Source organism: Hylaeus volcanicus, chromosome 3, assembly GCF_026283585.1.
Source record: "Hylaeus volcanicus isolate JK05 chromosome 3, UHH_iyHylVolc1.0_haploid, whole genome shotgun sequence".
NCBI classification, from domain to species: domain Eukaryota; kingdom Metazoa; phylum Arthropoda; class Insecta; order Hymenoptera; family Colletidae; genus Hylaeus; species Hylaeus volcanicus.
The window spans coordinates 24689284-24716466 of record NC_071978.1 but is presented as its reverse complement, the minus strand read 5'-3'; the positions used below and the strand labels follow the sequence as shown (position 1 = coordinate 24716466).

The 27183-nt window shown below is 43.3% G+C and overlaps 1 protein-coding gene across 1 annotated transcript in view; it reads right to left on the bottom strand.

Annotated features, from left to right (window-relative positions):
• LOC128873612 (lachesin-like) overlaps positions 1-11292 on the bottom strand; it is a 73786-nt gene extending 62494 nt beyond the window's left edge. Inside the window, exons 1-2 of the mRNA XM_054117307.1 lie at positions 9055-11292; positions 1753-1880 (exon numbers count right to left, since the gene is read on the bottom strand). Of these exons, the coding sequence (XP_053973282.1) occupies positions 1753-1879 (127 nt within the window). The 5' untranslated portion in view covers position 1880; positions 9055-11292. The remainder of the gene's footprint in view (positions 1-1752; positions 1881-9054) is intronic.
• Between the last annotated feature and the right edge of the window lie 15891 nt (positions 11293-27183).

Genomic DNA, 27183 nt, shown 5'->3' with positions numbered 1-27183 from the left:
TTTTTCTTACCAGTTTTAATGAAATGTCCCGAGTGGCACCGAGGAATTCACGTTGCTATTTCTCCTGTATCGTGAAATATGAAAATCTGGGGGGCAAACTGATTCGCGACGCCGAATATGAAAGTCCAAAGGCTTCATAGTCCGATAGGAATAATGCGAGTTCGGAGGCAATAGAGTCATAGGCTCTGGGAATTTGACCACTATCAGTTATCATCCAGGCACACGCGGACTAAAGCCGCAAAATCGTTTGCACGTACAGCCGAGCCCGTCCTTGCATCCCGTGAAACTTGTAATTCGCTTCGATCCGTTGGACGCATAAAAATTAATTTGCCAGTCGGCCATGAATAACGACCGACACGCCTGAGAGAAATCGACTTTAAAAAGTTTCCCCGGGACGTTCTCTGACTCGAAACGCGACGACTACGAGAAAGAGGGAAAGCTGGCTTGATTTGTCACGCGATTAACGTCCCCGCTATGCCGATGAATCGTTAACCTTTGCGTCGATATCCAACTACCTACAAATCCATCCCAAGCATGCTCGTAATAAAATAATAAATATTCGTGTCTGCCGATCGTATAAATTAAAACGTTTTCGTTTTAAATATAGTAATATAGTATAGCGTTACATAAACTGGTTACACGAAAATTAGTACTTCGAATTGTCGAGTGAAATATTTCACGAATGTAAATCTAATCGTGCATAATTAAACGTCACAGGTGCACTACTACTATTTTTGTCCGTTACTCGAACAGAATTTCGTCCCATCTCTTGTGCGTGCAACTATATTTCTTCCCGCTGCAGCTGTCAGTGAAAATAAAACTGCACGAGACGGTACGCGAAGTTTCAGCGAATGACGCTAATTTAAGAGACGGTCTCTGCCTTGATCCATATAGGAAAAGTTTTATTTTCAACAGTCTAGGTCCGAGAAACCCACGGACGTTTTTCACGAAATTTTAAACGATCGTTTATCGCTCATTGATTTTTAATTCGGAACCGGGGGGAGTAATTATTAAATCTGCGGAGGGTGTGATGTACCCTTGGTACATTACGTCGTTTTGTTCAGACATTTATGTGGGCGTTTATGCATTATTCTTGACCGACTTCGAAAAGGAGGAGATTACTCTATTGGATAAGTATGTTTTGCTTGTTAGGAAATATAGTTTTCAATTTCTTAAAATTATGGTAACATATCTAAATTTTAATTTTCCTGCCCGTATAAACGTAACAACATAGCAACAAAAAGAGGAGGTTATTCGACAAGTATATTTTCTTTGTCTATCGGGAAATATAGTTTCTAATTTCTAAAAATTACGGTAACGTGTCGTCGCGCGTACTTTACGAAAAGTGTACGTTCGGGAGAGTGTTGACGCGCCAATAAACAAATGCAGAAAATCGTATGGAAGAATCCGTGGCCGGATATATATTCACCCGAATATATATTCCCAAAAAATAAAACTTTCCCTGCGTTGATAAAACCAGGGTCTCGTCTCCCTCTTGAAATATGCGAATACAAATTTCGTATACGTCCCGTAGTTTTATTTCGCGAAACGAGCTCGAGTGTGGCCCGCATTATCCGGCCGGGGGTTCTCTCAACGATAAAAAGCATCCGCGAATCGCGTCGCAGCGATTAGCTCGAGAGCTCGGGGTTCGATTCGCGGTCGGGCGCGTACGCGTTTGGCAAGGATAACAATGCGTTTCCGTATGTACAACGGACGTGTGTATGTGGGTGTACGGCGCGTGCATAAATGTACCTGGCAGCGTGGGATTCGTCGCAGAGGCGTCCTGGCGCGCGGCGTCGCTGGTAATTGCAGCCCTGCCGAGATTGGTACTGTAGTCTTCGAGAAGTACGTAGCACAGTAATAGCCGTGCCACCCTCATTCTGAAAGTGGAAGGAAAAGAAACCTGAACAATAATAATGACTCTCCCTCTCTCTCCCTCCGCAGTCTCTCGTCTCTCCCGGCTTCAACCCATATACCCCCTAGACTACGGACCACCCCCTCCCCGTCGTCCCCGAACTTCTTTTTCTGGCTGTTTCTTTCTTCCCTCCAACCCGCCGCCCCTCCGTCCCATCCGCTCACCGAAACCGCTACGCTCGTTTTTTATTATTTCCTTTATTCCTCTTCTTTTCTCAATCGATACGTTTGTCAAGCGACGTACAACCCCGGGGGGGTGTAGCTGCCCCAAGTTCGCGCAATTTCACCTAATGTACGTGGCAGCGAGATCGGTAGACGGTATCGGGGACTTTGCTCGTACATCCCCCCCCCCCCTGCGCGCTCCTGTCTCGCCCGGCCAAGGAAACGCAGGACAATTATCCTTTACGCCGCCTCGTAAATAACTATCCCGGGCCATTTAGGAGCAGTGATTTCCGCCAGAGAATTAAACGCCGCCCAGCGAGAGCAACGTGTACACGGTGTTCCTCTACAGAAACGTCGGGAACTAACGCGCCGAGGAAGGAAAGTTTCAGGCTAGGAAAATTTCTTTGACGGTCGGCCGCGGTGTTCGAGGGTTTGAACCGTATTAGAGGCGCGGAATGGTCGTGGTTCTTTAGAAATTAATTGCCGCGGGATTACATACTCGAAAAGTTTGGGCTCGCGGTTCATGAATATGCATGGTCTGTAAGCCCACAAGTGGTTTTAACGTTTTCCGATTATTCGGGACAATTTTCCTTCGTTTATTTCGACGTTTTGACCTACATATACGTTCTCGTCGGCCGCACTTTTCTTTATTTAAAAGTGGAATCGAATGCGATAGCCGTAGCGCGAAGAAAGTAGAGTATATTAAAACGCGTCGAGTATCCTTGGGGCGTAATTAGAGAAAGAACGAAGCTCTTCGGGGGAAAAAGTCGATACACGCGAATCCCTACGATACACGCGAATTAAATCGTTAACATCGGTTCTACGAAGTAGTCCACGAAACAAACAAGCCCGAAATCGCATTATTTAACCTCCAGCAGTTCCCTCCAATAGCCTGCTACGCTCCAGAGGGGACACCGTGTGTGTACAGACACGTGTACGTGTAACGCGAAGCAACTGCTCCTCCTTATTTACGACAGGAGAAAATGAAAAGTCCCGCTTTCTTTGTCCCGTACACTCCACGACCCTCTTCGTCGCTAAACGCGTCTTTTTTTCCCCCTTTCATTCGCAGGACACACGCGTTCACGTGCAATTTTCGTATGCTCGCGTGGCCACACGTGCTCCCGATTAGAAACTCTTTGTCTTATCTCGGCGACGCGTGATCGATGCTCGCGTCGAAGGCGAACCGAACGAGATCTCCCTGATTTTCGATGGACGCGGAAAGAAAAATCTTCACTCCGAATATTGCGTTACGAACACCAGGCGGACGTCTGAAAAATTCTTACGCCATCGTCGAGGCGCGATAGCTGGAGTTATCGCGGGGTCTCCGAGGAGGAAACGTTGTTACGTTCGCAGACTGCGAATAGGATTACCTAACCTAGCGTAAATAAGCCTTCGAAGCGAGGACCAACGCGGAGGAATCTTTTTGATGTTCGGGGGAAAGGGTTCGAGGGATTATTGCACTCGCGGTGCGTGTAATAATCGAGAGTTTTTAGAATTGTGGCCGAGTGTTGAAATATCCATCGAACGTAGAAATATTTGATCGATATTTAGTTATTAGGGTGAACCTAAACTTCGTGCTGTTTTTACGCTATTTCAGGTTGTACAATTTTTTGAAGTCATTAAAATTACTTTATACCCAAGCGTTATCATTTTGTAGCTTTCGAAAAGCTCTTTCGTATTTAATTATTAGCTACATTAATTCGTTTATTTTTTTTTTTTTTGTTTTAGTAAAATCATGGAAAATGTTTAGATTCGAATACTTTCTGGATACAAGAGTTCAAGGCTATTGAATATGATATTTTCTTTGGTGCTTCGGTAGCTTTAAACTCTTGCTTCCAAAAAATACTCGAATCTAAAAATTTTTCATGATTTTACTAAAACGAAAAAAATTAAACGATCGCTAAATTAAGGTAGCCCACAATTACATACGAAAGAGCTCTTCGAAAGCTACAAAATAATAACACTTGCGTATAAAGTAATTTTAATGACTTCAAAAAATTGCACAAACTGAAACAACGTGAAAAACGCACGAACTTTTGGTTCACCCTAATATCACAAGGATTACTGATCCAGAGCAGTGATTCTAAAAAACAATTTCAAGATTTTTGTTTTACTTGAACTCGTTCGATCGAACGTTACAGTTCTCTAGTAAAAATATGCGGGAAATTGCGACTGTTTAGTTAGCACATATCCGACGGATGCAAGCAAGGATGAACAAATTTTTATTCGGACAAAAATCACGAATGATGAAGGTAAAATAAACGTCCAGATTCGTTATTCGTTCGACAAAAGCTGAAATCTGAATTGTAAAATGAAATTATTCGTTGAAAGGTCGGAAAGATTTCATGGCCCGAACGTGGTGCTTTAGGAGCACAATGTAACTGCAGTTGAAGTTGAAGAGAGGAAAAACGGAGAATAAATCATGAAAAGGAAACGATTCATACGTTCACGATACCTTTGTACAGTAACAATAAATGTAGTTTAAGATGTGGACAGTAATGCTTTTCTTCGGAACACTTTATCTCGTACTGTTCGGAACGTACGATGTGTGCCAGTCCGATGTCTGGCCATGAACGTTCACTTTCTACTGCGAGGTCCGCGCTTTAAGGGTTAATACTACTTGCAGGAATATTGAGACGCTAATTTCGCGACTCCGTCCTAAAATTCGTTTAAAAAACAGTTTCATATTGTTTACCAACCTCCTGGCCTGGACCAGTGGTTTTCAAACTTCAATTACCCTCGGACACTAAGGAAAAAAAGAAGTGCTTGTGTTTCAAAATTAATTTTCATTCAGCCTCGTACGTGTCAATGATAAATCTCGAGTAGACGTATGGTAACCGGTATCGAGCAACACTTGGATATTAATAAATAAACTGCTGATCTTTTTGAAATTTCAATGTTCAAGACCCTACAGAATGCAAACAATATGCAAGAATATAAAAAAAATTGAAAGTAAAGTTCATGTTATAATATTTACAGAATAAAATAAATTCCTAGTTAGCATAAAGATCCGCAGTCTATTAATAAATGTTCATTAAATGGACGATGTTTCAACTGGCAGGGAGTATGGCTCTCTTCGAGTAAACAATGCGATAGAAGCTTGTATTTTGGAAGACATTGAGGTATGATCTTCCTTATTTTGTTCCTTTCGGAGACATTGCTCTTTGTTGCGATCAACCAATTCTAAGCAACTCGTTGCTGCTTCGTTCGACAGTTCGTGCATCTAATTACGGATTTTTTACGCCTGTTAGCCACTTCGCGATCGTTTCGCGTGAGGCGAAACGACGCTAGGAAATCCGATTTTCGTTCCCATTGAGAGCTCCTTGGGGCAGATTGGTAGTAGGAGCCAGGGCGAGAGGGATTTCACTTTTCGAAGCGAAATTCCATTTCCGTACCCTCTTCCGTGTGTTTACCGCGATGAACTGTTTGTCCGCAAACATTGTCTCTTCGAGAAAGAATCGCGCAAACGTTATGACCGATTTAAAAGCCCCCGTCGACGAGGCAGCGGGGTAGTGACTTTGCGAGCGGCTGGAGAATCCTCCCGCGGAGAATACTGGACGGAAAAAGAATGGAACTTAATGGCTCGCTCGGCATTGTACTGGAAATGAGTTGATCTCGATTCAACAAGAGGCCAGCCCCGACTTCCGCGGAGGGAAACGTCTTTCCTCGATGATTTACTAATCCCGAAAAAAAAATTCGGATTCCCTCGTTTTGTCCTCGTTACGACGGAAGAACGGCGGCTTAAATTCCAGGCGGCTAAGGAATTTTAACGACTGATACCGTTTCCGGCGGGGCCATCGGATAATCAAGGAAAACGCAAACTCGTAATTTTTCCACCCCGTCCTCTCGACAGCGTTGGTCATTAATTACGAGTATCAAACCGACCAGCGTGCATCAACGAGAACAAACCGCTCCTCATCGATCGCTTCCTAACCCCTTTCTCTCCCCAATTAATTATCTTCGTAAACAATACATTATCTAGAAAATATCATTGATGTATCGCTGTCTTAATGTCCCTCTCAGATTCACTCCTCGCTTTTACGAACCGAGTATGACTACTTCATCTCAAGCGTTAATAGTATCAAACCGGGACATTTGTAGAGTTTGTACATGAAGTTACGAGGCTTAACATTAGCAATACCGTTATGAAACTGTCGGTACAGAAACGGTTTTCGATCAGATTTTCTCTAATACCTGAACTTTTTGCTTCAGGAAACTGTGTGCCCTCCTCGAGCATAGCGAATATTTATTCTACTAATTTCTCGTGACCCGAGATCCATCCTTCTCCCTCCGAAAAGAGATCCTGTCGCGGTGTTTTCATGTGCACGTGATTACGCGCCTTCGGGAGGATTTATAGAAGCGATCGCTCCTCTATCCGGACCGTTTAGCCTATCTTTCATAATCCGAAGAATAATTTTGGACCTCGGTACCGCGAAGGAGCATGTATCATTTGCATACGCGGTGCTATGCAAATACGTGGCTATTCTCCGGGGAAACAGATTAATTATCTCGAATGCTCGCCTGAAAGCTGCTGTCCGTTTTTGCGAAACAACTCCGCCGGCCTCGCCGCGACGATTGCGAACGTTACTCTGGAGAAATACGATTGCCCGATGTCAAAGGGCCGTTCCCGTTCGACGAATCAAAGGACTCCTCTTCTTATGACATTTTTCTCTGGCGTGAATTTTCAGAAAATGTTGGAAAGGTCACGGAGTTATCAATCCCTTCCATTATATTACGATTCTACAGTAGATACTACAGTCACTGGCCACCGAATTAGGACCACTACAAATTTTAAGCATTTTTAACCGACTTCGAAAAGGAGGAGGTTACTCAATTCGACATGTATATATATATATATATTTTTTTTTTCTAACATAATATAACTACTAACGTAATACGCTACTACTGTACATGATATTGTTAATATCTGTTCTTTCGATTAATATTAAAAAATTTCTCGCTGCGGCTTTCAGGGAAGATAGATGGTTTAGAAAGTATATAACAATCACTTAGCAGAATGAACGATACGGGGCGAAGAAAATTCTCGACTAATCTCCAACTTTAAACCCCGGGAGGTGGGCTCGCCGCGAACGAGGCTCGTTCGGCCGTAATTTCCAAGCAGGAATTCCGCGGTCTGGAAAGAAGGACAAACGTTACGTGATCGTTCCGAGGGATATTAAAATTCATACGCATCCGATATCGTCGCGAGAACGAATCTTCGGTCGACGGATGGATTTATCAAAGTCAGCGGCGAAGTCGTTAGCCATGGACGACGTCTACGGTCACCCCGTTCGCTGACAAAAACCCGTCATGTACGAATATCCGCCTCTGATATTCCGGCTGTTCCTTTTCGCCGTTCCCCGTAAAGAACCGCGGCATCCGAAACGCGAGAGAGCGTCCTTCGATCGTCCGAGGTACACGCGAACATTCCATCGGCGGTGGACGGTACCGTTGGGCTAATATTTTCTTGCGAAATATCGAAAATTCAATTCGCGCGACACGGATTATCGTCGGTTCGATTTTCAAATTGTTATCGCAAAATCGATGGACGTTCGCGCCGCACCCGGCTACCCCGGGAACCCATTCCCGCGCACCTACGATCCTTATAATTCACTTGGAATTCGACAGGGAATTCGCGTTCGAAAATATCCGGCTGATATATCGTCCCGGTGGAAAATCACCGATCGTAACAGTACGTGCGCCGACGACCGTGACGTGTCCCTGTCGATTCCTTTGGGGAACCGAGTCGGATCTCTCGCACGACGATCCATCAACCTAGCCGTGAGCTAACAGCGATTCCTCGGTTATTGATAACATTTCTTGCGCGGATTCGCGATCAGAGGTCATCTCCTACAGTTTATCTTCCCTCTACTCCAGCGAACGACGACTGGGACGGCGTAAAAACAAAAGCTGATAGGTCGATTCTTTGTACCCTTTTTCTTCCGGGCGGGGGCACTTATCGTTGAAATGCAGATTTCCTGCATTCACCACGTATGCAAATATCGGAGAATTGTATGCTAAACGCATTTGGAATAGATACACTTAGACGGAATGGAATATTGATATTATGTTTCCATGATTTGTCGCTGGAAGGTGCGAAAATGAAGTCGGAGGTTGGAAAAGAGATATTCTCCAGCGGTGAACTTTGTGCTTTTATAATGATTTACATGGTGCTCCTTATATTACTCGTGTACGAAATATTCTCGACATTCTGCGTACAGTTTTGCATATAAATGGTGTACGTCATTTTTTAATGAATTTGTACGAACAAATAGAAGTCACATGATATGAATTTTTTTTTTCTTTTGAATAGACATTTCTTTCTCTGGACAAAATGCAAGTCTACCATTAAATTACAAATGTTGTTCCATGGATCGTTATTGGATTATTGTACCGAAGAGGACCATACTCCAAGCGATCGAATCGTTTTCCCTGACTTTTCCGATAGTTCATTTCAAAAATAAGACAAAACTAGACTGATATTTTTTATCATTCAACCCATAGTATCCCACTCGTCTCCCTCGAGTCGAGTTCGACCAGTCCCCAGGAAGAAATTCCCAACCCGTGCCTCGCGTATTGATAATCGAGGAACCGAGCGTCCCAGGGCCACAAGTCTGAGCTACACCATGCCTTCCCGCGGCATTTGCCAAGTGTCTGAAATCATGGTGCAATCTTTTATTCGTTCGTCCTCTCGGAGATATAAATAAAAAATAAATAAAAAATAAATAAAAGAAAACGCGAGGGTGCACCATGATTTCGCAGAGAGTTTAAAAACCGTGCTACTCAATTTTATCATTTTTTTATTTTCCACCCTTGATCTGTCCCAACTGTCGATCATCGTGCAACGCACTATAATACACCTATCCGAGCGCGCACGGTTGCTGTTTCGTGCTTCGATCGCGGATACCAGATCCAAACAACAGTTTGCATCGTACCAACCCTCTCCCTCCCCCCGAAACTCTCATCGCGGGACATTACCTCGTGAGGATAGTGTAGCATTATACTCGCGAATGAACACGGCACGTCATATGTGTACAGTGTTGCAATCGATTGTTTTCCTTTGTGGTGTTTTTTTTTTTTTTTTTTTTTTTTACACGAAACGACACACTTCAACAGCGAAGGATAACGCGATCGGTCCTCGAAACCGTTAGAACGAGAGCCGACGCTGCGCTTCCGGCACAGGACGCATCCCCGGGCGTCGAGACGCGTGTACTGACGGCGTCGAGCTGGTCGTCGAGCGATTCGAGCATCGGAACGCTCCGTGACGGGACGCTCGCCTCGCATGGCGCAGGTCCAGGACCTCCGGGTTTCCTCTTCTTCTTTCCTCTTTCCACCCCTCCTCTCCGCCTACCCCCTCTCACCCCCTATTCACCTTTCTTGCCCCGTTTCTCCTTCGTTTTCTCCGACGCGTCGTTGGATATGATATTCAATTTATTATGAAGCTTTGATGCATGCGAATCGTCGCCTATGAGAGATAAAGAGGTAGGCTGTGTAATACGCGCGGAAGATGGTCCACGGGAAAATAAACGGCGAGGAAGGCTGCGAGCGCCGACGGGAGAAACCCTTCACGACGGCAGGGTATCGTCGCTCGTGTCACCTCGCGCTAGGGATCGGTAAAACGATTGGGTTGGTGATACCGACAGCAGGGCTTTATCTTTTTTTTTATTAACGGCTCGAGTGCCAGGGCGAATTTAGTAGCCTCGACTGAGACTAAAGACTCGGTCTATGACTAAGACTCGGCTTTCGTTTAAGGAACAACCGATGTTAGTCAAGATCCAACCTTTGTTTACTGAATTTTTCCACAGTTTTTGAAATCTGGACGTCCATCTTGTAGAGTTGTCTTTAACAAGCTTCCAAAAAAAAAAAAAAAAACGAACTTCATAGAAGTGGACTCGAAAGTCACGATATGTTTCAAACGATTCGGAATCATTACGATTTGGTATAATTACTTTGGAATTAGAAAATAGAAATTAAAGGAAACGTTTTAAGATTCAGATTTTTGAAATTTTCTTTCTGTTTCTTTTTCGTATCGTGGTGTAGGTATCTTATATTGAAATTACGTCGTTCCGGATTCCATCCTTCCTTTTCGGAGTGGTGGGGAGGGAATTACTGTTTGGAGCTGACTCCTTACTGCGCCCCGTTTTAAAAGACACCTGAAATTTAAGGGAGTTACAAACAAAATACAAACAAAAAATCGTAAAATTAGTGCAAAATTCGTTCTTCTTCGTGCTCTGTCTCCGTTAAATCGACACCGTCAGGTTTCCCAGCTGCCGGAACTGTCTCCCTATTGCATCATGAAAAAAAAAAGGAATTTTTTAAATTCGTGATTATGGTCTAACCTCGAAACCATAAACAAAAATGGTGCTGCTTATTGCAGCACAGCCCTCAATTACTAGAATCACGGTTAAATTCAGAGCGTACACCTCGAGAGAGAGAGATCGGTACAATCGCGCATCAATCGAGTGGCCAGACGGCTGAGGGTGTAAACCACTTGCTGCGTTGTATCGGAATATATCGCAACGTCTATACATCGTGGTTAATACGAAGTGTCGCGCGAAGTGATTAATTCCTCAGCCTTCCTCCACCAAGACCACAAAGCTAACTCCTCTGCATAAGTAATCAAACCTCGCGACCCCCCGACAAATAATAAAAATCATTACACTGTATATAAGTACATTCGTCTGCCTTCGGTTAAAACAAATCGTGTTTTCCCCGATTATCAAGTATGTTGCAATTAGTTTTTCTTTCTTTCTTATTTTGAAAATACTGGGACTGTCGTCCAAAAATTGTGGATTTTAGGGTGGGCGGGAGGGTTGTGAGGGGTAGGTTTCAATGCGTGCATTCTGTAGAGGTCATCAAGTCGCCCCAAAGGTATTTTTTATTTTTTCAACCCCGTCCGTCACCCCTGGAACCTTCAAAATTCCCGTTTTCCTTCACCACCACCTCACCTTCACAGGGGTGAATTAACCCCTTCGCATCAACCCTCGCTAATGCAACTTTGTACACGCCCAGAGGACACTTCAAAACTACTCCTGGCGATGTTTCATGAAAATCGGTTGAAAACTCCCATATTTATGACGTTTTGAAGAAGTGTCCCCATTTTTTTGAAGGCCAGTGTAGATGTCACGATAGGTGTATCCCTTGTCCCGTGCTAAACTAACCGCATAACTGCACAACAATTAGTTTTGGTGCGATCGAGTAGTAAACTTCGAGTGCCCGAAACCGAGTATTATAAACTCCACGGTGAATTTAACACGTTCGAGCGGTGCATTATCGTTTACGAGATCGATCCACCCCTGATTTCTAGCGCGAACTCGTTTCCAAGATTAACGCAGCTACTAGTTCAAGCGCAGGTGTTACATATTCGAGATGTTACATCACCTAGCGCGAATACTTCACGTTTAAACGGTGCTTGGTCGTGCGTAAAATTAATGCAGCTATGAATTCCGGGGCGAATCCGTTTAGAGGATCAACGCAGCTTCGTTTTCGCGCGCTGATATCATGGAATTCATCGAGAAGTGGGATGACGCGATTATTGCACGTACGAACAGGGTATTATCGTCTTCTGGTGAAAATGTTACACGTTTGAATGGTCCATTATTGTTTGTAAAATTCGTATAAATTTGAATTCGAGCGCGAACCCCTCTGAAATCGTTCTTAAAAATTTTGTTCACCGGTACTCTTATCTGTACCGAGTCGTTTTACTCCTGACCACATCTAACACTTTGAAATTATTCGAAAAGTGTACGTCAAATTTTAAATTTTAATATTCTTATCGTCCAGAAACTGTTTCGCCCCGCAAGCCGTGCGATTCGGGCCGTTATCGGCTCGCGGAATCCAATTTTCTGGCATGCGTTTGTTGGCAAATGGAAATAGAGCGTCGTTCAATATGTTCGTGTACACATATTGGTCCATAATGCCATTAATTCTATGAATCGGACCAACGCCCTCTAGCAACGTTACTTTCCGAAACATTTATGGAATCGTTCGCGTGCTTCATCGTTCGTTTGACACATTTTTTCGAACATCAGGGCCATCTGTCTGTACTGTTCCAAAATCATTTGTCATTGGCGCAACACGGAAAATTACCAGGGAAGCCTCGCGAAAACATTTGTAAAAATGGTCGATCGAGTGGCAGGAAAACCTGGTATCTAAATATTACATCTACCTGGACATTTCATTGTAAAACTCGTATCCCCTTTTTTGTCCTTTAGTAGTAAAAAATTTTTTAAATGTAAAAAATTACAGCTTTGCAACGAACAGTTGTGTTTCACTGTTTCTCTCGTTTAATGGCATATATCCTTTACGATCTCTCGTTGTAAAGTCGTTTTAGATTACAATGGTCCTTGTAGCTGTGTTACTTGATGCTGCTTAACCCAACCCCGACCATGCATTTAACTCTCACCTCGCACGCCGAAAGTTAACAACGAAATGTTTTCGTTTGAAAAGTTCGAAGTGGTGGCCGATGGGTTCGAAGCATTAATCCGTGGGGGAACGCGTGTCTGATTGGAAATACTGTACAACAGATTATCGGAATTAAATGGCCACCTAACGGGCGAATTTTCCGCGTATTGTAGAATAATATTTGACAAGCGAAATTGAATTACGGAACGGTAGATAATTGATAATAAAGAGCGTTAATTTCAGGGATGGATATTCATGAGGATCAACGAAGGGGAACGCTGCGTCGACGTTTTGTTCTACATATATACTTTGCTAGGAGTTACTCAGAAATATATACAATTCATTATCGATACAAAGGGAAAATAATATTAAATACGTCGCGAAGAGACTCCAATTAGGAGAGACTGTAGAAAAGGAGGCGTTCTCGAGTAGCAGCGAATCCAACAATGCCATCGATGACGTCCACGTTGTGCCAGAAACAGAATTGGAACATTCTACTTCCGACGAAACGGAAACTATGGTGGCCGAAAAAAATGGAAACGAGAGGTCGCGAGTGAATAACTCCGAAACTCGGTTGTAAATGTACGGACATAAAATTAGAGACGCGGAAGCGATACGTAATTCAGCGACGGCGTTGGAATGGTTTCGGTAAAAATTCGAGGATTCGATAATAAACAGACGATCCGTTCGTCGCTATCGAGTGCGTTACCGTTAAGAAAAAGCAGAAGCCCTTGAAGGGCAATTCGAGGAATCTGAATTAGGTGCAGCGGTGGTACATCCAACCGGAATGGAAAACTTCTCCCCGCTCTAACAGGTACGTAACGTAATTATCGATAGACCCCCCACAATCGTTACGAGCGGAGATATTGAACAGATGCTTCGAGTGCCGTCATTAGAAGACTGAACAGAGCGCAAACAAGCCACCGCAATTTATGCAATCCTGAACGATTGGACTCCGGCAAGATAAAAGGGGTGCAACACTGCCTCGAGTAATGACCGTGGTAAATGTTCCTGTATTTCATTTTTCGTTCAAACGAGTGTTATTTCTAAAAGATGTCATATTCGGAAGCTTAATAAACTGCTGCGCGTTAATTTTTCGAACCCAACTCGTCGATCTATACAGTACCAAAAAAAAAAATATATATATATAATTGAAACTCTCAATCAGGAAGAGAGATTGACACGCGGAGGCTGTCACGCGGACGTTTGTAAAAACTAACTTTCCAGATTGCTGGAACAAGGCATCGAGATTTCCGTCATAGTGGCAATAATTCCCTTTTTCGATAGGTTTAATCCTGACTGGGAATTTTTGACCGTAGATCCATCAACCTGGCCAGTAAATGGTAGTTTCGAGCAGGACAATAACTGAAAACTTTGTAACAAGGGATTCAGCTTTGCTATTTATTTCGTAAATTTAACGAAAGAGACGACAAAGTAACGATTATGACGATAACCTCTTTCAAGCGCTTCTCTTCCGATTCGTACCATGAAAATTGTCGATAACAAGAAGAAGACTGTACAATAGGCGAGAGATCGGCAGAGGACGAGGTGAAAACGAATTAAAAGGCGCCGAACGTCCTGCCACCTGCATCCGGAGACGAGGAAGACAGAGAGCGAGTATTCAAACACGAACTTGTTTTGAACGATCTTGAAGTAGTCACCAGTTTGATCTCTTGAGACAAGACGTTTCAAAGGACTGCGCGAGGGAAAAGTCTCGGGATCGAACCGATGAACGATGTCGCTCGCGCATGCGCCATTCGCGGGCAAAAGTCTGCAGCTATCGAGGACCGAGTTCGGAATATTTTAATTAACGTGGATTGTTCGATTTTAATAGAGCATCGCTACTCAATTTTTCCTGCGCAACATCGTCTTCCGGGATTTTTTAAATAGGAGAACTAACAAGAATTTTTCAGTGAAAAAGGATGAAGGTTTTCAGGCCTTTCGAGGTGGTTGACGAGTGTCTTTGGATAGTCAATTTCGATAGTAACTCGCTTTTGTTGCAGTTTCCATGGTTGACACGGTTTGGCGTGGAGAAGAATTTGGAGAGCATTTTCATGGAGCTCAACTGGGCATACGAAGCGTGGGGAGTCATTCGTCTTGGAATCGATTCTTGAATCTCTGATAGAATCAGCTCCCTAGATGCCTAGATGTGGATCTTTGGTCCAAGGTACTGACTCCCACTCAATGTGGCCCTCGATTTTCTTCGAAAAGAAAATGTGTTACTACATATTAGCCAGTATAACCATCTGTGTGTAACATTATATCCAAAGAACGCAACCCAGTTGAAACAACATGGAGTCGATTCGAAACTCCAATTATTCCTCGAGCCAGTACTTTTCAGAGAGATCGCCGCGATCTCGAGACTCGAGTTTTCGACCATGGATCTCTACGGTCTAACCGAATGATGTTGACTTTCCGTATCAGACGACGGCACGAAATAACAATTGTTTTCTATACGTCAAGCGGGGGCGGGGGTTAATGACGAACAAACACCGATGGAAGAATAATCGGTCCCCGAGTGTTTTTCGCGTTTTGTTTGCAACGGATACGCCCTCGCGTTGTCGAACATTCTCCACGGCGAACGCTGAATAGCGTTCCAGTCGTATTTGCGAATCAACGGATGTTTCACACAAAAGCAAACACTCGAGCGTTCAGAGCGAGCGCGCGAGAAACGACAGCTTTTGCAGTCGTCGATGAACAAATTTTTCCCTGTAATGGCCAACCCCCGAAACTTCCACCCACCTGTTTTATAGGTCGCAAAAGAGTGTCGCAGAGGCAACGGAAGAGCAGCTGTTGAATTTTCTTTGAGTAAGCGATGTTTTGCGAAACTGGCCCCGCGTTAGTATTCTACTCGTCTCCCTTTAGGAAGACGTATTTAGAGCGTCATCGATCCAACTACTCCAACAGGTAGCAACTGCTCCAGTTGATTAACAATATGTCACTTCAATGTAAACTAGATGCTCGAGGCTTGTTCGCCTGGTGGACAAGCAGTGGTGGGAGTGACCATGCGAATTTTAGGCAGGATTCACTGTACTCGTAGTTACTCGATTAGGGGAGAGAGGGGAGAAATAGACTGTGTTTCGTTTTGGGCCTGGAAGTAAGATTGAAAACTTACCTCGGTTACCTAGCAAACTTAGAAATCCCTCACCTTAGAAATCGGGGAATCGAGTACTCGTAGGAGTGGTTACTCTAAGGTCCCGCCACAGCCTTACTTCGATATAAACACAGTTACACAGTTAAAATCTCGCTACATGAAACGGTTTACCTAGATGAGAATTTCGCCCACCTCTCTCGATCCCTCGTGGCATCTCGTAAGATGCGGAAAAGGAAACTCCGGTACGGATAATGAACAAAGAGCGTCCGAAAAGAGTCACAGCTCGATGGAGTGGGTCTCGGCAAAGACGAGCGCAACGACGCCGACGATTTAATCGGCGCAAACGTTGGCGCGATCGGATTCTCGGTGGCCTTCCGTCATCTCGCTCCTTTCTTTCTTTTTTTTTTCTGCGAGCATTTTCCGGTTAAACGAGGCACGAAAGAGCGCTTGTAAAACGTAAGTCGAAAATTTATGTGGGAGGAACACTCCTTGGAAGTGGTCTAGCTTCTGGCGGCTCCTCAATTATGACAGCGAGAAAAAGTATATACATTAAGGGGATTGCACCGGTGCGGCTGAAACAAGCACATGCAAAGCGCGGTGCAAAATTGCTGCTTAAGCTGCGCCCGGCGAAGATAAATGAAAAAGGTTTAGGAGGCGTCGTGGGAGCGAATAAAAAAATACCGAGTCTGACGTCGGCATAGACGTGAAAAATATCTGGCCTCGTCAAGGATACGACGGAACATCCGACTTACAAATTATGCGACAACGCCTTCGTTTACCGTCGCCGGACGACGACCTAGAATGCTTGCACGGTTCAGGGTGGGAAATGGGAACCGATAGGAAATAGTAACGGGAAATGTTCGGTTTATAGAACAGCGTGGTTGCATAGTAGAGGTTAATGTATTTATTTAGGGGTGTGTTCGTGAGAAATGACAGAGCGATTCGAAATATGCATTTGCATAAACAGCCGCTGTTTACTTCTACTGAAATGTAATACATTCCGCGCAGGCAGATATCGAACAGAAACTTGCGTATAAAATTAATTTTCCAGTATACTGCCACTGGAACGATATTTTCTGAAGTTTCAGTTTACGCTAATTAAACTCGAAGTGGATTGTAGTCGATTTGCCTTTTGTCAACTTTGGATTGATGTTACCGTTTTCAAAGCGTCTCGATTGCTCGTTTGTTTAATCGAGCAATGTGCTTCCTGTTGCTGTCAACCTTTCATCTCCAAAAATTCCGATCCCTAGCTTAGCACGATCTTTCATGTGAGACAGTTTTGACAAAAATGTCCATTAAACGTTCGAGATTTTCATATTATATCCCTAGTTATCCCTTAAAATTAACTTATCGGTTATACGCCGACTTTGGGTAAAAAACACCGCCGCAGGCCGGCATCGTCGTTTCATTTAACGATGAAAATCCGCGAATAGTCGATACGAGAAGCAGGGAACTTTGCCATCGATGCTTGGGCAACATTTGTCTTTCGACGTTCATCGACAGAACATATTGTATTTCGAAGCACGGGCAACGTTATGAAATTTCAGTGCGCCTACTAGGGGTGTACCAGTTCCGGAGAAATTTTATTTGAAATAAAATTACAAAGTAACTGTTTCGATACCATTTTGCCGATTTTCATTTCCGACAGCGTTACTCCAGAAATCAATGAAACGCTGAATTGTTTGAAGCAACCGACGCTTCCGACGAATATGAAACATATGTATACGTACACGGTAAGCGTAGAATTTAATTCTGTGCCTCTTTATTCAATCATTTATAACTCTAGTTTAAACAAATATTTACTCGTGGCTTTGGTATATTAAAGCGAGTAACTTCTAAATTCTCAACCTGATGAATACGCGTTCGAAAAAGGCACAAAATTAATTTCTACACTTGACGGTTATTTTAGACTTCGTCGAACCCTGTAATTAAAACTTGGAGACCTTCCTTTTAAAAAAATTCATTTTACCAGACCAGGTTACAGACCAGACTAGTCTTAAGTGAAACGTTTGACAGGACCTCGCGCAACGTCGGCACTAAATGTAATAAACTTCCTCTAACGAACTTTCGCCAAGTTGATTGCTATCGTTAAAAAATTAAAACCCTGTCGCTAGAGTAGCTATCGTTACGACTAAAAAAAAAAAAAAGAAGAATACAACACTGATGAACAAAAAGCACGTCGATTGGCCTCCTCGGTTGGTCAGTCCGACCGGTCGCTGCGCTCGATGAATTCCTGATACCTGGTACACACAATCTGCTCGCGGTGCTCTGTACTCGGTTATCGCCTGAAAAGGAAAAAATACGATATGAATCAAGAGGATTTGGCGCACGGGGTAAAATGGGATTCGGCCAATTAAATAATTCACGATTCCGCCTCTCCAGCAACAATTAGCGAAATGACACGCGTACCATTGGTGATTGCGCGGATACACGGATTTCGGAGATGTAACCAGTCGTTTTGGATTTCGGCGAAATCGAATTATGCGTTCGATGCGATGCATCAGGGAGAATTTACGTATCGCGACGCGATTCGTTTTAGGCGCGAGCCACCCCCGGGCGGCGTTAACCGATCGTCGGCGCTAATGTTTGCAAAAAGATTACCTTCAATTTCGGTCGTTTGGCGGGCCATCATCGACGGAATTTATTTCAATAATGGAGTTATCATGGAGCGTTGTCGATCTCTGTACGCGTGTATAATAATACACAATAATTCTATACTTCTGTTCTCTTCTTCATTGACATTTTTCTAATATTGATCTCTTATTTCTTCTTTGATACTTCATCCCCTTATTTACATTTCCCGTCAATTTTCTCGTGGTACTGTATTAATTTAAAAGCTTTGGAACCTATTGTAACTTTCAAATACGATTCTATGAAGTTCGTTTTTTAATTGTTGGATGACAGCACAAACTTTTTTTTTTTGAAAGCTTATTAATTATATTTCATCCGCGTAAAAATACGTAAGATTACGTCGAGCGTTGAGCGCTCTCGCAAAGTTTGCATGATATATACAAGTTCGTTTCGTCCGGTGAATTGTCTCCAAAAAAAAAAAACAAAAAAAAACAACAACAAATGTTTGTACATTCCAAAGTTTTATAATATCACATTACAATAAATCCAAATTCTTCGCTGTGATACGCGGGCGAAGCAGCGACGAGGGATACTAGTAATAAATAAATAAATAACTATAATAGTGAGAGTGCAACAAAGTTATCGTCGTGATTATAAGATCAACAATGGCGCAATTTCGTTTCAGCTCCACAATTGAGTCTTCATTCCTTCTTCAACGCCGGTCTAATGACTCGGGAAACCGAGTCGTTCGAAGAGCATTCGCGCTTAGCGTCGCAATCATCGATAATACATCGGAAGTTGCATTATATTCGAGTTGGAATTATATTGGGCCAGCAGCGGCCGCAGAACTTGGGAAATAATGGCCGATAGAAATGTTCGAACGGTGATAAAGTAATATAGTATATACTGCAAAGTATAGCTAGTTAAAACTTAGTCACAGAAACTGTTTGCGGTGTAATCGATACCTACCGTTTTACGTTACGGGGGCTGTCTACCAACTTTAGTGCCGCTTCATCGTTACGTTCGCCTCCTATACAACTAACGCCTAATAAACGTACGATTTTGTTACCTCCCTCGCAGGGTAGTCCTGTTATTAACAACAATTTCGACACTTTATTTACGGCAAAGCACGTTGGGATGTTCCTTTCATCTCTTGAACAACGTTTTTTGTTTAAATATACGGGGATACAATCCGGCGTTTTATTTCGAGCCTGGACAGACTGTACAATGAGACAAAAAAGCCTCTTGCCTGCAATTTTATAGAAGTTAGGTAATATACGTTCGTGACTGGATTCATTCTTCTTATGTGCGAACAGTACACGATTTGTGCCTATACTGTTGAATAGATTTTAACGAAACTTTACGTTTAAGTTTCGTATTCCTATCCCTGGGAATCTGTAATTTGTTTACAGATTTGAAAACTGTATCAGCGGCAATCAGGCCGGCTCCAGTTCACGGCGAAAGAAGAAATAATAACCGGTGCCATTTAGGTGGGCGCAACGAGGAGGTTGAATTGTTTGCCGGAGCTCGATAGGAAACGCGTTCGCAAAATGGACCGACACGACCGTGAGCGCAATCCCTGCGAAAACCGTACAAAACCGCTGGCATTTATTAATATTTATGAAGACTAATATCGCGCTGCACGGACGACGAGAGCAGACCGCGCTTCCCGAAATTTCAAGACGTCGCGACGCCCATCGCGGCCCCTTCTCTGAATAAGCAAATGTTATCGCGCAAAGTGCAGGTAACCGTCGCGGTCCTTTGACTCTAGCCGGATCGTTCATCCATTTCTTCGGTGCGCGTCGCCTGGAAAATTCGTTTATCGTACGGGCGACGCACTAAATGCCGTTGAAACTTCCCATCCACACTATCCGGCTGTGTGTACGTACGCCGGCTCGGACGAGCCGAACGTTCGCGTATATTTCATAAAATACGTGACTGCGCGTATTTTCGCTGGCTTATCTTTGCCACCACACGTGTTACTCTGTCCACTACGCGTACAACCCCCGTTCGTGCGCGTGGCCACCCTATATACGGGGAGTTTGTTAAATGGCGCGTTCGCGAGTGCTTCCTAATCGCGTCATTCTTGCCTCCTCCTTGAGGGACGTCACCCCTCGCGTCCCAAATGAACGCTGATGTTTCGAAATTTTTGTTTGGGACTGTACTAAACTGGTCGTGTATTAAAAATAGGTATTTTCTATGGATCCTGCTGTATAGAAAATATAGGGTGATTTCGTAAATACCCTGTTTTAGTCACTTCTGAACTTTATGAACGTGAAATCCAACTCGATGATTCTTATAGCAAGTTAGGAAGACGCCCTGTACATATTCTGTAAAGATTACCATATCGTTATGAAAGTTAGTTCTTTGTACTCGAGGCCTTTTTTCTGGTACCTACCAGCAACTCGAGATCCTTTCTTAGCATTCAATTCTTAGAATCAGGTCACCGTTACCTCACCGACAATCATTTTATCGACACTTCGAGCTCCAATGAAATTAAACCTATAGAAACATTACGTATTGTAGATTTGCTGCGTGAAACCTAATGGTGACTGAGAGTCACCTCTCGAGTGCAAAGGGTTAATAGCAGCTCACTACTTAAAATATGTTTTACTGGTACACGTGTGAAATTTTTATGTCGAAAATTCCCAAGCGCCGGGGCTGTTTTATCTGAAAAGTGGTGCTTCCCCGAAATCATCAAAATTATTCACGTGCAACAAAGGTATATACGTCATTGTGAACATAATCCCTGACATCGAGAGCAAAAGTGATCGATTTGACATGGAATGACCCATATGGATTTCATGTATCTGGATTGGCCGTTACACGATTAACTGCAGGTTAAACAATAAAATAATAATTGCCGTCGCCTGGGTGCGACCAAATTCAGTGACATGCACCGAAATTAATTCGGTTTGTTAAATGACGGAATTATTCAATCCTTGAGGTAACCGCGTATTTTACGTGACACGTAACTGACCGCGACGGAACATAGTACCGTCGCTTAAAATTTTGACACGTTCAGATACTCGCGTTTATTTAAAGTCGCTTATACATTTGTAACTGTAAAAATAATATACGTAATAATAGTCGAGGAGGCCTTAATTATGATAATTCGCTCTGAAATACATCACTCGCTCCGTGCGAATGAAACTTCGCATTTTCCGACTGCTTGTTCGTTTAACAATAGATTCATTTAATTGTGAAACTCGTGGAAACGATGGCGGAGTTATGGTTCGACCGCAAGCTGAAACATTTGCCCGTAACGACTCGTAAAACACGCGGTTTTCTAGCTGTCGATGTCCAAAGTAATCTGAAAACATGAAATACGGCGCTTTTAATTAGCAAACATATACTTCTTCCAACTTACAGTGTTTATGTGAGTAGCAGCACTCGCTACACGTTACTTAGATAAGAATTTATTTAAAAATGTTATTTTAGGTGACGCGGATGCGAGATATTTAACTCCGCCAGTCGACGAATGTTTTGTTTCGCTCTTATTTCAGCGTGCCGTGCAAACAGGTCGCGTTCATATTTTGACCGTTAAAAAATGTCAAAGCGTGGTAAATATACTCCGCGACATTACAATTAATAGTTCAAAATTATTCTTATTGGGCAGAAGTTTACGGTAAAAATTCTAGGAACAACTTTGTTTTTTATCGCGGCCCATATTTCAGCGAGTTGATCAAGGGGACTGATTAGTATTGTGTTCGTTAATAAATGTCAGAGTTCTAACTGTACTCTACAAGTTCGAACTAAACATATGAAATTGTTCGCGTGTGTACAAGTGGCATGAGAACAATTTCGCAAATAACGACAAATCCTTTCTTAGTTCAAGCTTTCAAACGGAGTCTTTCAAACGGGCTCTAAACGTATCGCGACCATTAAAGAATGTCAAAGAGTAGCAAAGGCACTCCGCAACATTAAATTACAAATTTCAAACCATTCGCGTATTCAATTTCCCTGCAAAAAATTCTATAAAGAACATCTTCTATTCCGAGGGTTTACGAAGACGTGACGAGGTCGCGCAAAAGTACGGGGAAACCGCAGGTGCAACGATCGTTGTATAAACGCGACATTGTTTGCCGACGATCGTAATAAATTACCGAACCGCGTTGAGGCAACGAGTACGAAACGATTTAATGCATCCGCAGACACAGCTCCAACGGCCAGCGCGGCGAGCAGCTCTCGTCGAGCACAGGGTATGTACATGAAACGCGTAAAACGCTGGTAGAAATTCTTCGTGGCAGAGATGAAGAGCGCGCCAACAAAACTGGCCAGAAATTCCCGATCAAAATCTCCGATAACGAGCGACAGATGAACAACCTGTGCTACTTGTTGGTAGTGATGCGCGCGTGACGTGACGAGACGAGATTTCTACGATCTCGATGTTGGTCTCGAAAAATCTCGAAAAATCTCGAAACATGCATATCGATCTCGAATTTTCAACAATCATATTCCTCATCATTGTTTAAATAATAAGTCTTGTTAATGATTAATTTAACTATCGTTAGAAATTAATATTTAGTTGGTCCAATCAATTGATATTAAAATATTGACAAATATCTCACGATTAATGTCTCGAATGGATACTTATTCTGAACCGTAATTGTTATTAACGTTTAATCGAACACTGAATGATACCGTATGTATCACAAATGCTCACTTATGTCGGAGACATTAATTTATATTAATAATCAATATTAAAATATAGAAAAATACCTCACGATTACTGATATAAATTTTAACCTCAACTCATCATGTTCGGAAACATTACTTTCTCGAGAAACATTGGTATAATAATCTGAAACTTTAAAATGCATCGAATATGTACATCTTCGAATTAATTGAATATTTACAATGCGTATAGTAACATTCAGTCTTCGATGAAATATTAAACATCGAATACAAATCGACCACGAGTACAATTTCGCGCGAGGACTCGATGAAAACGCTGGTCATCTCTGATAAGCGTACGTGGCACGCGTTCAGCTCCATCGGTTTGCGTCGACGTCGATGAACATCATACATCCCCGGTGTTGTCTGAGATTAAATGCGGGCTTGGTCTCGATAAAAAGGCGATCCGACGTGTTTACGGACGTCGCCCAGATGAATTCTCCCAAGCCCGTAAAACGTAGCAGCGTTTCCCGCCAGCCATTTTACGAGTAATTTCCCGCGAGTGTTCGGTGTCCTCAGACGCGGCTGACGCTCTCAACTTCTCGTTCTCTTCCCTCTTGCCACGACCACCACCACCCCCCTCCACCCTCCCCCGTTGGGTCTCGATTTAAGGAGACCCGGAGAATCTCCAGGAGAGCGCGATCGTATCTGGAATACTAATTAGTATTTCAATTTCGCTCGCATTAATATTAAACCTGGACCGCCGGGAAAGTGTTTCTCCCGTTGAACGGAGAGGAGGGGATTGAAAAACGGCGAAAGAAAAAGCAATATGTCGACGGTTTCCGTCATTTTTAATGAACGTTCAGCCGAACCCGCGCGATGCCGGGGCTTCAAAGCGCAGCTGGCTGGCTTTGTTCCGCCGCCGCTTCTTACCAGCGAACGAGACGATCCGTATGTAACGCGTGCAATTAAAATCTTTTGTCCCGTCTCGCGAAATAATCTCGCGTTAATCCGGCTCCTAATTGTCGCCGTCGGACGAATCCGATTCCCTTTGCCACCGAGGATGCGAACGCAAGCGTCGGGGCTAAGCGTTAACGGGGCGTTGCGCGTTGTCGCGTGCTGCTTCGACTGCGAATGCCACAACGTGCGAATATATTTTTCTCGCGATTTCCTCGTGATTTACGAGAAATAGTCTCTGCGTAGTAGTGAAACGGAGGGAGGAGAAGGGAGGCTCGCTAGGAGGAGAAACGAGGATCAAAAAAGGAATAATAGAAGTTAAATTCAATTCGTATGGATATCGCGAGAGGGTTTCAGGATGGATATATGAAAATTAGAGGAATGACTGAAATGACTTTTAGCAGAGCACTTCAAATACTTTATATCGCTCCCGTTGAAACTAGCAACCTTAAAAATTCATCGTGTTTGTCGCTGCCATAAACCTTGGCGAACGGCTGGCGACGTCTCGCATATGTTTGACTGAATCGTTAGACGGGACTAATTAATGTAAATACGAGTAAACGTTAAGGGGCGTGCCGAGATATGGGAGCGCAGCGTGTCTAGCGGGTACGTGTATGTTCATTTCCGGAAGTACGTGTCCGTAATCTCGGGCGAGATCGATGGTTTTAATCAGGAAAATGTCTCTCCGCATCATGGTTCGCGAGCAAATCTCTGGCGGTCATGTTTATTAAAAATAAAAAAATAACGCACAACACACCGCACCAGAGGGTGGGGGCAAAAAGAGAATAATGCATTCCGACCGGTACCGGATTAATATTCGAAGACCCGTAACACGGATCCGTTTCGTGGTGCTCTTAGCACCAAGCCAGCCAGCCAACGAGTCAGCCAACCAGTCAGCCCGCCCGCTGCACTTTTTTTTTTCTCTCCGATACCTATCAAGGTTATTGGTACACGAAAATTTCATTCCACGCGAGGAATGGCGGGGCTGAGAATTTCTTTAGACGAGCGTTTCGAGTCGATCCGCCGGGACTCGAGGCTTACACGTTTGTTCCCGAGCCGCGACGTTCCCATTCGTCGGGAAATCCTTCAGCGATCGCTGACGGTGCGTTCCAACGGTTTCATTTATTTATTTAGAGAAATGTCCTCGATATTTGCAGCGATAATACCGATGCTGTGAAAATTGTGCACGGCGAGGAATTTAGTACTGAGGAGAGAAATAAAAATTAACGATCAGATGAAACTGTTTATAAAATACAACGATTCTCGGTGAAATACTTTATATATCCCTTATATTATAATCAACACACGAGGGACTCTTTAACTCTCGCTCTCTTCTAAGTTGCTCTTTCGGCATTGTTCTTACGTCTAGTATTTCTTTCTAGGTTTCTACGGCTACGTCCTCTCTCGTGTCTACGCGTGTTTACGCGAATACGCGCATACGTGTATTTACACCTGCTTTGACTCTCGCAATACGAATGCACTTACCCAATTTCAACGGGAACCTCAGCAGAAACACGAATGACCACTGAAGTTTTATCAGTCCGTTTAATCAATCTCCAATTGTTAGCGTCTTTGATAGAAATCTGTATACTCGTGTAAGAGTCGAGTAAGCTGAATGTACAAAAGACGACACGCTTTTCCCAGCTTTCTCGTTTCCTTTCGCCCGAGTACCTGTCCACTTTCCCCCCGGTCACGCGACAACACGGTTATCGCGACTTAACGCCTAGACCGTGAGTGGAGCTAACTGTATTAGCCTTTCAATAAACAGCTTCGGTTTCTCAGGAAAGTTTCGGCCTGTAATTGCAGCCGGGAACTTTATTGCGCGTAGCGGCACGGCAATCGTCCTCGGGTACAATCTATGAAATTCACTTGCCGCGCAGCCAAAGCTCCCCTAGATTAACATTGCCTCCAGTCGCGAGCGACGCAAACGATTACGTCGGCTCCGACGCCGACGCTCGACAAGGTCGACGACGCCCCGTGCAATGACTTCGCAAGTATAACTTGGAAACGTCGCGGCAACGGACCGGAGAGAGAATGTACGTGAACGTTGCGAGACGTCATCCGTGGATGGCGGTGTCTCCGCGGGGAACGAGAAATCGGCCCTTCCAGACGGGCTAACGAAATACTAACGTTTTTTAAAACGTCGAGGCCTCTCTGATTTAGATTCGATGGAGGAGAAAATTATATTTAAGATACGAAAATGTATTTAAATCTTACAAGAGGAATGAGAAATTAAGTATATGGTGCATTCCATTTCGACTACTTTTGGACCTGACCATTTTGGATCTGGCTGAAATATTTTTATATTATAGTATCCTACTAAATACCTTTTTGTGCATTTTTGCAGATTTTTTTCCTAAACCAAAAACCAGTTATGAATTTAAAAAAAAAAAGACGTGTTTGTTTTCAAATAGCTATATCTCTTTCAAAAATTGATCAAATCAGCCCATCTTTTTCTTAAAATGTGCGTTTTTGAATGAACTTTACGAAAAAAAAATATTTGAATTCGTCTTCTATACAATTTTTTGATTCGTCGGAGAAGTACTTAAATTCGTAAAATTTAGTAGGGTACTATAATATAAAGAATTCTGAGCCAAATAAAAAATGTGCAGCAATTAAAGCAAAGATCAAAGCCACTTACGGTTCAAAGTCAAAGATTAATCAAGAGGGTGAAACAATCGAACGGCTATTTTGAGTGCCATTTAAATTTGTAAAATTTAGTAGGGTACTATAATATAAAGAAATCTCAGCCAAATAAAAAATGTGCGGTAATTAGAGCAGAGATCAAAGCCACTTATAGGTGAACTAATCGAACGCTGTCAATTTAAAGAAAAATATCAGCTTGCAAAATATAAATTCGGTCACGAGACGTACGTTTCGGGAGATGCGAGCAATCGAACGGGGGGTTAACAGACGTTGTAGTCGAATGGTAGTTAGTCGCGGAGAGGAGTAATGAGAATGTACGCGATGTTAAAGGTGGCACTTAATGATACTTGCGGTCGTGTTACAGTTTATTACGGACTATTGCTGGCAGCGCGCTTAAATGCCGTTGAATGGTCGTCGGAAGAAAGCGGCGACTCGTACGAACGCGCTATTACCGCGACGGAGAAAAAAATCCAAGAAAGGAGCCAGTTAAGAGCTGACCCCGTGAATCGCGGTCATTTACAAAATTGTTCGAGCACCGAGCGCCATTAAGGAGTCTGCCCAGTTTCGAGGCCTAAATATTTCATTATACTCGAGATTTCTTTTCCAAGAGAGGATTGAACGTATCGTGTATATTTCCGAGATGTTACATTTTTTAAAGGGGAATCGCAGTCTCGTGGGACGCGAACTTTAAACCCATGTCTCGTTATAAAATTTCATTGGTCCATAGCTGTTTACGCCACAGAATTTATTCCATCTTTATTTATGATTTGGGTCACCAGACGGCTGACCCGTCCCGTCACGAACCTTGTTCCATCTTT